Here is a 13,121-nt window from a genome sequence, read left to right as displayed (position 1 = left end):
TGTAATTTAGTGCTTTTTTCCCGCAAATCAGTCTGCATGGAAAGTTTTTCGTATTTGAGATCTGGCGAATTCTGAATGGGGAGGACTCAGAGGAGGGAGCCTTTCATACCATTTTTCTATATTCACTCCTAGTAAAAACCTCTCGTAAACCTTCACTGAACAAGTAGGAGCTGAGGAAAATGTGTGAAACTGTACAGTTGCGATTTCATGTGTTTCCCAGAGAAGGAGCTCCTCAGTGTGCAGCACATGGCAAAGGAAGGGGTTCGGGAGGGGTGGTGCTGCGTCTTAGATGACGCAGGCCAACTGGTTTCCTGTCAATCAGTCTCTCAAACCTCAGGTGTCTTATCTATAAGATCTCAGGTAACAGTTCCTTATGGGATGATTTTAAGGCTTAGATGAGAAGTCATAATCAAGAACTAAGGTAAAGCCTGGCACTGAGTCAGTGTTCAGTAAATGGAACCTTGGTTAATATTTTTCATATTTACTGGGCTTTCACTGACCCAGGTTTTGTGCTATATGCCTGTGATGCAGAGATAGCTGAGATACGCTCATGCCTGCAAAGAGCTTTGCTCTAGTGAAACAAGAAGCAAACTACAAGTAGTCTCGGGAGGACTGTTCCTGCTTCAGCCCCTCCCTAGACTCCCGCCACCTCAGACTGTCCCCTTGCCCATCTTATATCTTTTGCCTAAGACCAAGAAAGACACCAAAATGGCCTAGAATTCAGGATTGTTTAAGACTTTCCACAGCGGGAGTCATGTTTGTGGCATTCTAATTGAAATACTAGTCATTTTCTTCTAGAAACATTGTTCTTGATATTCCTTGGATTCTGTAGTAGTAACAAGGTACTGATAACACTACCAGTTTTGTAGTACTAACACTGGACTCACACTACAGTGTAGGTTCAGTTAGCTTTCAAGAACTGGCGTAGGGAATTAAAGAATGTGAAAAACATGGTTTCAACAGGAAAACACATTTAAGTTTAATGCAGGCCCCTTGCAATTCAGCTTTTGGAATATCGCCCATTTGTCAGCTGAACACTGCTTCTAAGAATTTGACCTGATTTTTCTACTACCAGAGTAAGAATTTTCTTCATTCTGGATCATAGGTTTGTTTTTGTTTTATTTTTTTTGTCTGGTATACGGATTTATTTCAAAAAAAATTTTTTTAAGAATTCTAAGAAAGAAACTTTTTATTACTTGAATGTTGTACATTTTGCAAAATTTTGGTGAGACAGGAAGCAAGTTTCTGAGAAAGACTTATTGGTTACATGTAGTTAAATCAAAGAATAGTTTTCCAAATAAAGTTAACTTTTCTCTCTAAACATGTTTTTCCGTTGTTAAACATGATTTTCATGTGTGTATGTGTTTGTTTAATTAGAAGTATTGATGAGCATTAATGTAAAAAATTTTGTATTACCAGGTACACCTATGACAAAAACTACGGCAATGCTCTGGAAATATACTTAACATTAAGACATAAGGATGTTTTCCAGCTGATCCACAAGCATAACCTTTTCAGTTCTATCAAGGATAAAATTGTGTTATTAATGGATTTTGATTCCGAGGTAATGCTTTTTTATTTTAATACTTATAACTTGTTTTTACTATTCCAAATTTTTAGTAACTAGACGTCTACCCAAATGCTAGAGTAGTTAATAAATCACATAGCTTCGCTGTGTGCTGATTATGTCCTGAGCACTGACGCACATTAGATATTAGTTGTTTAAAAAGTTGGCATTCAGGAATCCTATACTTGATGTGGTTATTCTGTAAAAATAATCATAATTTGATGTGGAACTTTTGAAATTGTGTGTGTGAGTGATGTAATTTTTTAGTAAAACAATTCACATAATTCATAGAAACAAAAAAACTATCCAGATGCTTTGGCTCGTTCAACCCTCTTAATTATATGTCCCAGAGTTAAAACTTGAAGTAAACTTCTATTTTGATCCATATTTTGTGATTTTATTCCTTGGCATTTAAGATTTAGCATGTAGAGTTTCCATTGGTCTCAGGATGCTCGCGTCCAGGACATGGGGGATGTGTTTCTTTTATTGTGGGACAAATTTGAATAGTGGATTGCTTGACTGATGAGGGCACCCAAGCTCCACAGCTCCCAGGGGCTCTTGTCAAGTGCTATCAGCTGTGTGTGCGTGTGTGTGTGTGTGTGTGAAAGTAAAAGACAGCTAATGGCAAGTGGTAGTGATTCAAATTAAGAGGCTCATAAAACACAGTCATTCTTATTCAGAAAATTGAAATTTAGACAAAGAACACAACCGTAAGGCTCCCAAAGGGTTTCTTGCAGTTTTCTGGGGGTTTTGTTTTGTTTTGTTTTTTAGTGTATTTAGGAGTATTCTGTGCTATTTCGTAGTCCTCACAAACTTCATTGAAATAGGAGCGAAATAAACCTTTTTTCTGAGCAATGCTTTTAGCTCATTTTTCATGCTGAACGAGTCAATTCCCTAGAACTACACCTCTGAGCAGAATGAGTGCAGGTCTCAGGAAGCTCAGGCGCGTGGCTCTGCTTCTCTGGCCGAAGATGACAGAGGTGGACGTGCTTATATAAAAATTAATTACCTTTCCCCATAGCCAGTCTCCTCTTAGGCCTCTTCCTCTCCACCACTGACTCACCTGTCTTAAGAGCCTACTTTTGCATATGTAGCTTTGGGAAAAAAAATATGAAGGAGCTGAAATTAATTGCTATTAAGAGTAGGAACCCAAGTTAAGGAATCACAGAGTTTTCTAATTAGAAAATATCTAAAGAATAATCTCCTCCAACATCCTCGTTCTTCAGAGGAAAAACTATTTGGAGCAGACTGCTAGGTAGTAGCAGAGCCAAGAACAGACCCCAGGTTTCCTGAACGAGGCTCAGTCTCTGGGCTGTGTTCCCACTATGTCCTGTTATAATACAAACACGGTATAATTTGCATTTCGTTATATCAAAGGAAGCTGAAGTAAATTCTAAAATTCCATAAGCTTTACATCATTCTGAAACTTGAGGTATCTTATTCTGGCTCATATCCTCTTCTCCACATTAGACTAGCTGCTTACATCTGTGAAATCTATAGTGGGACTCATTCAATAATCAGGGGCCAGAAGAAAAGCTCCTTTTTGTACTAGGAACAATGCATTCTCCATAACTACCGAGAGTGACATCAGGGAGGCTAGAATGTGTGTAGTCAAGATATTTTATATTTCATGAGTTATCATTGCAAAATGCATAGACCTCGGATTGAGGCCCATTTTAAAATGCATTCTTTTATATCACTTAACCGATGATTGTAAAGCCAAGGACCTCTTTATGTATGGAAAATAAGCCCTCTGCTTTTAACTGTGACAGCATATATTATACATTGTGTTCAGTGTTCTCTTATATGGCAAATTTCATTGACTGTGGCTTTTTTTTTTTTTTTAATTTCAGAAAGCTGTTGACATGCTTTTGGACAATGAAGATAAAATTTCAGTGAGTGTCTTTTGTTTTTATATGTGTTACCAGATGAGTGTCTGGGACCACTTATAGCCAGGAAAAGGCGAGGTATTTATCAGGTAGTTTTGCAGCTATGTTTGCGTCCTTATAACTCTACATTTAAAAATATCTGTTTTATCTAGATTAAAAAGGTAGTGGAAGAATTAGAAGACAGACCAGAGCTGCAGCACGTGGTGAGCATGACGTCATCTTCTGATTGTCTCGCGGGGAATGTCACCTGTCAGCAGTGGGGGGAGAATTCTAATTATGCAGCGGGGCGCATCACCCCTCAGCGCATGGGGAGAATCCTGGAGTGGGCTCCTCAGGTTACTCCTCCTATAGGAGGTTTGACCACAAACAGCATTCTGAAGTTTTTTAAATGTCGCCTATGCTCTGAGTCCAGCTTAGGAATTAACTACAAATCAGGCACTTTAATTTGAATCACAATTGAATTGTGATTTTTAGAAAGTTTACCATATTTTTATGTTACCAAATTGTGCCTGAGAGTAAGCACCTTCCTTCTGCAGTTACCACTTAACATAATTATGGCATAAATCACACCACCACAGAATGATCAAGGAACAGAGCCTCATTTTTTGTCCCTCACGACACTAGCTAATCCCATTTCTCTCATATAGTCTTGGTGGTGATGCTGTTAAGACCCGTTATGTTTCTTGGGGGCATACTTTGATTCTCTGCATTGTTGTCATAATGGCAGTAAAGCAAGAGTAGATGTTTTCTATGTCCTTTAAAAATTATAGAAGAAAAGGCTTCAATGAAAATAGGCATTGTTCCTGTAGGACAATGGGTGTCAAATAGCACAAACAGTCTTGTATCTTTAACCAACTTTTTGCACCCCAGGAGGAGGCTCTGGGAATAGAGTATTTTATTCAAAAGTTAAGTTTTGTGCAGAAGCTGTTGCTGTGTTGTTCATGATTGGAAATCTCAAGATTACCTGCTAATCAGGCGAGGTGCCTCTCTCCGGGCCCCCGTGGGGTTTGTTGATGAAGCAGTGACTGCTGGCCTCCTTGTGTCATGACACAGGATCACAGGCCCTGGGTATCTGTGTGACACTAATTAGAGCAGTGGTGAAGTTGCGGCAGAGCTCCCGAAAACGGCTCACCTTCCCGTCAGGGCGTGTAACATCTCTCTAAATTTGCCTTGGCCGATGTGACAGAGCCTTCCTGTTCTGTTTGTTCTCTGGGAAATGGCATCGCGTGTCCAGCTCCCACATTGACCGTGGGGGCAGGGGGTGGACCTCTGGAGTTCTGTCTGAGTGCTCTTCTGCCATCCCTCTCCCCTCTTGCCTTGGGGAGATGTGAACAGTTAACCTGAGGAGTGGTTCTCAGCGTGTGGAGGTTGTGGTTAGGTTCCTTTAGTGACCACATACCACAGTGAATGTCAGGCTTCACCCGCTGGCTGGCAGTCAGCCTCAGGGGCGGGGAGATGCTCTGTTTCTTTGGAACCAGTCCACTCGGAGGGAGCGCACTTCATGTGAATGGTGTGATTAAGTCTTTCTGCCTGGGGCGGGGGTGTTATGGGATGTTTGTTTACATTTAACGTTCACTGAACGTTGATTTCCAACTTCTGTGTAACATATTGATAGACTTAATCTTGCCTCTGAGTACTAAGTAAATTACTCACTTCCTCTGAGGTCCATTAATTTTTGCAGACAGCTAGGAAAGGAATCAGTTTGAAAATTGGTTTAGAACACCTGTACACTTCTTGACTTTCAATTTTTATTTTTGTTTTTGATGTCACCAGCATAGGCAACATTTCACTGCAAACACGGCTTCTCAGTAATCCTAACAGAGAAGATGCAGAACGCAGGAGAGCTAATTTGGTACTTGCTGCTTGCGTTTTTCAGGACATATTTACCCCATGATTCTAGCCCCTTTTATATAAAGGCAAGAATTTGTATGATCCAGGAAGACCACTAATCGAGCTTCTTATTTCTGAGGCAAAGCAGATGATGGTGACAACATAACAACTACAGCGGACCCTTGAACAATGCAGGGTTAGCCCACAGAGCTGAAAATCTGTGTGTAACTTTTGACTCCCCGAAAACTTAACTGCAGTGGCCCGTCTGTATCCTGGGGGGCTTGGTCCCAGGACCCCCGCAGATACCAAAATCTCCAGATTCTTAAGCCCCTCATATGAAATTGCATAGAATAAAGCATACAGCCGGCCCTCCACTTCCGTGGATCCCCAGCCACAGATCGAAAATACTGTTTGTGGTCTGCAGTTGGTTGAATCCGCAAATGCAAAGCCTGGGGATACAGAGGGCTGACTGTATTTACTGAAAAAAATCCACATATAAGTGGAGCCACACATTCAAACCCATGGTGAACGTTCAAGGGTCAAGTGTATGCCATTAGCATTTCTGGGGCTTAAGGCACGCCTGGCCTGGGCTGAGTGATTGCCAAAAGGTAACTCATCCAATGAGATTTTTGCAGATAAAGAGATTCAGTCACAGAGAGGTTAGTGACTTGCCCCAGGTCACCTAGTTGGTGAGTGGTTGAGCCAGGTCACTCAGGGCCATTCTAGAGAGAGTCAGAATTTCCTCGTTGTCACAGAGAGATACCTCTTTCACATACAGACTTTTTTCCCGAAAACTGCTTCCCACTACCGCCCTCCCCAGAAGTTGTTTAGAACTAAAAACAGTTGTTAACAGGTACTGCTTTTCTTATTTTGATGTTTATGGTTTATTCCTTTGTTCTTTTCAGTATCTGCATAAGCTTTTCAAGCGAGACCATCATAAGGGGCAGCGCTACCATGAAAAACAGATCAGCCTTTATGCTGAATACGATCGGCCAAACTTACTTCCATTCCTCCGAGACAGTACCCACTGCCCCCTTGAAAAGGTGAGTCGCAGCTGCCCCCTTCACACACGTCAGGGGAAGAAGTTGGCTTTGTGGGTAAGCTGTTGCTTTTCCAGTCTTGCTGTCTCTGCTCGTCCATCCCTTTCAAGCGAAAGCCTGAGCGGTAGGTTTTGCTGGGACGTTCTGATGAGAAGTGGAGGTCCTGCTGGATTAGATTTTGGGGAGGAGCCCACGTGTTTCTGTGTCAGGTTAATTGGAATAAAGGTTTAATCCAGGGTCTAGGAGCCAATCAACCATCAAGCAGAAATGATGTCAGGAGTATGAGTCCTTTTATCAGGCTCACTTCCAAGTCTGGTAAAAGGGGGAAGACATGGACTGTACCCAGCTGAGGCAGTGGCTCCAGTCAGGACTCCAGGTGGATGACTTAGGCCCCACACCCTGTCTGCTCTAAATGTCTACCTGTGTGTTTCTGTATTTCTCCGTCATGCCACATTTTATTTCTCTATCTCACTACATTCCATTATCATTATAATAAATGCATATACTAGTCTCTCTATCGTGTAAATTCTTCAAGGACGAGGATTTTGTCTCACTCGTTTTGGTGAACCCAGTAGCCTGTGCACATGAGACACTTTCTAAATGTTTGTTGCATCTTGAGTGAATAAATGAATAAATGAATACATACGAGGTTCTAGTTATGGCTGAATAGGAACTAGTAAGTCTTATGAACCTGCTGTTTCAAAATAAACTATAATACTTCTGTGAAGGTAGTAAAACCTGGGCCATTTAAGGCCATCAATGTTGTTTCCCTTGGTTCTTGATAACACCTGGAACGCTAGCTCACATCTATAAGTGTCTTACTAAATTCAGATGGCCAGATAACAAGTACTGTTTAATCATAGTGTGTATCAACAAAACATAAGTACTGGACCCAGAAGAGGTAAGTGCTCAGAAGCTGATTGGTAACACGCAGCGTACATGCACAAACCAACTTTATAGTTGCTTCACAGCTCATGGTGATTAAATGTATTGGATTTACTATGAACTGGTTTCAGATCAATGGATTTTCAAAATCTGTAGTTAATGAAAAAATACCTTGCCTGCATATTAATTTATGAAAAATGATGATATTTTATATTTGGGCCCTAAGACGTTTTCTCAAGAATACATTTGGAAATACATCGTCTTACTCTAAAGATAAAAGCAAATGTTCCCCTCTTTTCTCACTACAGAATCTATAATCTAGAAAAAGAGTGAGAATCTTACTGTTTGAACAGTGCCCCTTCATTTGTACCTCACTTTCTGAGGAGTCGTTTGTTTGCAGGAGGACGGGGCTGTCTCTGGTTGACTCCCCAGGCAGCGCCCCGCCCCCGTCGCTCACCAGTGGCAGCCAGGGCTCCTTCTCATTCACTGAACCCAGGTGCAGAGGCGCTACCCAGATGCCAGTGTGAACGTGTTTCTCACACACTTTCAACTATCTGGTTTACACTTTTGCAGTCTAGTAGTGTTCACAACAGAAGGCTCACTGCTCTGCCTAGAGGGGAGCGTCAGAAACTCACGGACCTACACAAGATACTTCTAATACGGAGATTCACTTAGAGCGTTGTGTAGACCTTTTAGAATTTTTCTCTCTGGTCCACTGAGAAGAACCGGTTGCATATAAAAGAACTCAACACAAGCATACTGAAACCAGCTATGTTTTAAACATGTTTTTAATTATCTCATGTTTTCCACTGAAAGAGAAGTTTGAATAGATTAGAGATGGTAATGGCGGAAACATCGCATTATAAAATAACCAAGTCAATAATCGACGTTTTTAGAACTCCCTAAATGGGCTTTCATGTTACAGATCATTGAGATTTCTTCATCAGACATTATCTTTTCATCAAGATCCATTGTGGGAAATTTGTATATTTGCAAAAAACATGTCACTATCCTTACTCAGGTACTTAAGGCCATCTTAAAGCAAGTGTTTTTGCCTTTATTAACTCATGAAGGATCTCATTTCTTTTTCCCTAGAAATAAGAACTCTACAGAGACTTAATCATATTAGATACTAATTCCTTTTATGTTTACTTATAACATGAAAAAAACTGCCAGTTTATAAAATACGGAATACATTCCCCCCATAAAATGAGTCCCGATCACGCTAACATTGCAGTGAAGGTCAGGGAGTATGGGTTCGCCTGTTCTGTCTAAAGTGACACTCAGAAAATTTGGTCTCTTTTTCTACTAAATATAAAGTTAAAAACAAAAATTTTGATCACCCCCACCCCCCCCACATACACACACACATACACACATACACCCACCCAAGAAGTCTCTACTTCAGAAGACTATATAGATTGTTTTGTTTCATAGGTGCTCAGGTGGTATTTCGGTGTTAGTTTTTATTTAAAATGGGAAGTGTAAGGTTGCAAAGCATTAGTCAGAACATGTCTACCTACGGTTGTGGATAGTTCACTTCTGGCAGATTAGCAGCTCTGTCATCATTTCTTGTTGCCTGCCTTTGCTTGGATTGGGTAATTGTTAAGAGGAAGGAGGGGTGATTTCAAATGACGACTGGTTGAAATCTTCAATGATCCAGGTCAAATTTACTTTGAATTAATTGAAATCCCACAATTAATAGTATTTGGCCAACAACTTTGCAGAGACCCTGACATCACATCAAAAGCCCTTTAGGATCATCAAAGACCAGAGTTCAGGATTTAAAATCACCACAACTCATACATTCTAAAATTAGTCATAAACATTTAGGGAATTGTTTATACTAAGGGAGGTACAGAGTTGGTAGGAATTTATAACATCTGCAGCAATTTATTATGAAAAGACAATAAAAATTGTTTGTTTCTGTTGTCCTCTAAAATATGTGCTGTGCTTCCTGTACCTTGTTTTTATTTAATCTCTACAAAAGTGCAGGTAGGTAGATAAAATCATGACAAGCTGAGTCTTCATAAGTTGAAAGAAACAGCCCGAAGTATAGAGTTAATAAGTCAAAGGGCCAGAACTTGGAACCTAGATCTCTTAACTTCAGGACCCATGTTCTTTGCACTGTGGTAAGGAATTATTTTTCAGGTTTAAAAGGTTAATTAAAATAATAGCAACATCACCAATAATAAAGATAATCTTTAGTATTGTAAGAATCATGAATGACATCAGTTTTCAAACTGTTAAACTGTCCTTTAATTTCCAGGTGTGGTCATCAGGCACCTGTTTTCATTTGCAAATCTGATTTGCTTATACCTAAAATAATTAAAAGTGGAGTATCAGCTTTATAGATTAGACAAATTTAAATCTGAATGTATGATCTCTCATATTAATGGTATTCACAAGGTGACAGTATTTATGAATTTGGAGGAATGAAGATTGGGAAATGCAAAATTTGTAGATTTTCATTACATTTAAAGAGAAAATTGGATAAAAGATGACAGGTTCAAGGCTAGCTAGAAATTATTTAACTTATGGTTGATGAGGTTCTTATTAGTTACTTCCAAATTTCTAACTGTTTCTTTTACCATTATACTAAATCAGGAAAGGGAAAATTAAAACATTATTTTTGCATAATTTTTTACTCGAATACTGTCATTCTTTTCACTTTTATTTTTATTACTATTCTTTTCCGTGTGTGTGTGTGTGTGTGTACCCACATTAGCTTTAAAAATCTTAATTTCCCTACTGTTTCCTCTAGAGGGAGCACTGTGGTCCTGGAACATTCAAGAATCTAAAATAAGGAAACGTGCTTTTATGCTTCACTTGTGTCAATAATAGAAAAATTCTATGTACCAGAAACATTTTCTTTTTACACTTAAAATTTTCTAGAGTTTTCTAGAGTCTCTACTGTGTCATATGTGAGAAAGCGTAATTTAAGATACTGTCAGGAACTAGTCATAAAATATTTACAAATCCGTGAAATTCAAATTTCAGATACTCAGATTATCTCTGACCTTTGTGTCACACGTGCTTACCATCCATACCACTGTTGACTTCAAACTTGCCAGTTCTTACCCAGTTCTTCACATGAATTGGCATTCTTGGTAACATCCTAACAGAGCGGCAGTGGCACTATCCTGTAGAACGTTCTACAGTGATGGAAATGTGCTATAATCTGCTCGAACAAGGTAGCCACGACCTCCGTGTAGAAATTGAGTATTTGAAATGTAGCTAGTGAGGAACTGAATTTTTAATTTAATTTAAATGTAAGTAGCCACATACAGCAGAGTGGCCACTGCCCTGGACAGCTCAGGCGAGTCTTCAGACTGCAGACTCTGTGGTTTGAGACAAGACGTTCTCCAGGCTTTGCACGTGCTCCAGAAAAGGAGGGTGGCTCGGTCTGACATTTCTGAGTGGTGCTTTGAAGTGTCATAAATTTCCAAGTACAAAATGATTTATGGATACCTTCTAGTAGTAAATTATTGTAAGCAGCGTACTCACCTCCAGTCACACTGTCTTTCTCTAGGCACGTACGTGTCCAGTTGTGTGACCCTTGTCTGCTTGTCTGTGAATGACACCGACTCACTACGCCATACACTGTCCCTCTGCATGTCCAGCAGCCAGCGAGCACAAACCTGGGCTCTCAGTTGTTTCTGAATTCAGGCCTTCTGACTGCAGATTTTTCACTTTTTCCTCTTACTGTGTAGCTTCTCACAGTGTATCTGCTCTGCTCTCTCATCATTCCAGAGGAGTGGAAAGTTGGTAAGAAAGTTCCACTGTTTAGGATGGTGATTTATGGGCATGAGGGTATAGAGAGAGGTAAACCATGTTTTTAATCAAAATGAACGAGGATTTTCTAAGCGTTAGTGAGGATTAGGTTGAGCTACGAGTGATTAAAAATCCCCAAGTAATAGTGGCTTAAACAGTCGCAGTTTAGTTCTCTGTCACATGGCAGTCCTGGTGAGGAGGCCCTGCTGGGGGTGGCACGCTACGGGTCGGAGACCCAGCTCTGTCTCTTACAGCCGCGTTTTGTATGACCTTGACCTTGTGAGGTGAGATGGTATCATCCATGTTTTCAGGAGAAGATGGGGTTAAAGGACTGAAAATAAGAAAAAGAGTTCCCACGTACTTCTTCTTAGAGAACATCCCCAGAAGCTGCCACGTTTCTGTCTTATCTCTATGGGGTCATTAGTCACATAGCTCTCCTACCATTGCAGAGGCTTGGAGAGTTTTTTTTTTTTTTTCAATTCTGGACAGTTACCCACCTGAAACCTTATTACTATAGAAGAAACGAGGGAAGGATATTGTGGGGACAACTCGTTCTCTCTGCCATATAATTTTTAAAGGACTCCTGTGAGTAGTCAAATTCACGGTATTTCCTCTTCATTGTAATCTTCAGGTCTTCTTACTTTCTCATTTAAATGCTTTGTGTACTTTAAAACACCATCCTCTTTTGTTGTAATTCTGAAGTAAGGTGTTAATTTGTTTTTTCCTTTTTTATGTTTGGTTTGGCTTTTTTCCCCCTACATTGATCTCTGTGATCAGCATTTTTTTCCCTCCCTTTTAGTTGTTATCCATCCAGAGACACAGATTTAAATATATATTCTACACAAAATTTTAAGTCAAAAATTAAAATGTCAAAACTAGCTCCTGCTGTTATTTCCCAAGATAGATCATTGAGCCCTCTCTTTTTCCAAGCCACAGAGGACTGCCCTCCGAATGTGCCGGTGTGCGTGCCTTCTCTTGATGGTTTTGTTTTCCTTTTTTCTTCCCTAATAAACCGTTTGTTTTTTTGTTTTTTTTAAATAGATCATTGAGCCAAAAGAGCTAATGAACTTGAGCTGTTCCTTTTATCTCCTTGATTATTTATAAAACAACCTGAACTGGTTGTTTTTAATTGACTCCTTTAACTATGCAACCCAGTAATCTTCCTCCTGAAACCTTTTTTTCTGCTCATTTATTGAAAAAATACGTACTGCACACCTACTATGAGCCAGATGTTGTGCAGAGCAAAGGGCTTGGAGAGCATGTGGACCCAGCCAACAGAAATCAGACAATTGGGGGCAGTTAATTGTACTTGTAAGTGTCGTGAAGACGTGACCTGACCTGGACTGCGTCCTGGCAGGATTTAGCTGAAGGACCTGCCAGGGATGACGAGTGAGGAGAGAGGGAGGGCAGCCCTCCAGGCCAAGGGACCACAGTACAGGGCTGAGCCGCACGGGAGATGTTGCTGCACAGAAACTCGGGGCGAGCTCGCAGGTGCGCAGAGGCCACAGGAAGGATTCTGGGCTTTCAGCGGGAGCAGAGCACCGCAGTACGAGGTCCCATAAGAGGGTGGGAGTGAGGTTTCTCAGGAGCTTTGACGTATCACACTGCACGCAGTCCACATGCCACTTCGTCGGCAAAGCTTTTTACCAGAGGGCCACACCAGAGCTTGTGTCCTGTATGCACATGGCTTCTGTTCATACCCAGGTCACGGGATTCTGTGTTGTCACAGCTCTGTCACCGTCCCTGGACCTTGCACTCCCTTGGCGGATTCATGCTGCTTCTGCTCCTGCTGAGCCACCTCCATCTCTCCCTCACTGTCCTTCTCTTAGTGTCATTAGTAGCAGACTTTATCTCACCCAACCCGACCTCTGGTGCCCAGCGCAGCATATATAGTAAACGTGTGCCAGTTCATTTATATTACTGAATTGTTTAGAATCGCATAGTGTCTTTTTCTTACACTCGAGGAAGTGTCGTCTGTGTAGTTCCTCATTTCTTTTACTTGATCTTCTTTTTGATCCTTCTTGATTGTCAGATGTGTTTCTTCCCGCTCACTTTTGACAGATCCTTGAGCAGAGTCCTCTTTTAAACCCTGTGAGCTGGCAGTGGAAGTGTTTACTTATGTATTTATGCAACAAA

The 13,121-nt window shown here is 40.7% G+C and overlaps 1 protein-coding gene across 1 annotated transcript in view; it reads left to right on the top strand.

Annotated features, from left to right (window-relative positions):
* Window positions 1–13,121, top strand: part of VPS41 (VPS41 subunit of HOPS complex) — a 170,663-nt gene that overhangs the window by 134,072 nt on the left and 23,470 nt on the right. Inside the window, exons 19-22 of the mRNA XM_033088546.1 lie at window positions 1,420–1,564; window positions 3,421–3,462; window positions 3,609–3,659; window positions 6,192–6,329. Of these exons, the coding sequence (XP_032944437.1) occupies window positions 1,420–1,564; window positions 3,421–3,462; window positions 3,609–3,659; window positions 6,192–6,329 (376 nt within the window). The remainder of the gene's footprint in view (window positions 1–1,419; window positions 1,565–3,420; window positions 3,463–3,608; window positions 3,660–6,191; window positions 6,330–13,121) is intronic.

Source organism: Rhinolophus ferrumequinum, chromosome 20 (assembly GCF_004115265.2).
Source record: "Rhinolophus ferrumequinum isolate MPI-CBG mRhiFer1 chromosome 20, mRhiFer1_v1.p, whole genome shotgun sequence".
Taxonomy (NCBI): domain Eukaryota; kingdom Metazoa; phylum Chordata; class Mammalia; order Chiroptera; family Rhinolophidae; genus Rhinolophus; species Rhinolophus ferrumequinum.
This window is presented reverse-complemented; position numbering and strand designations above follow the sequence as displayed.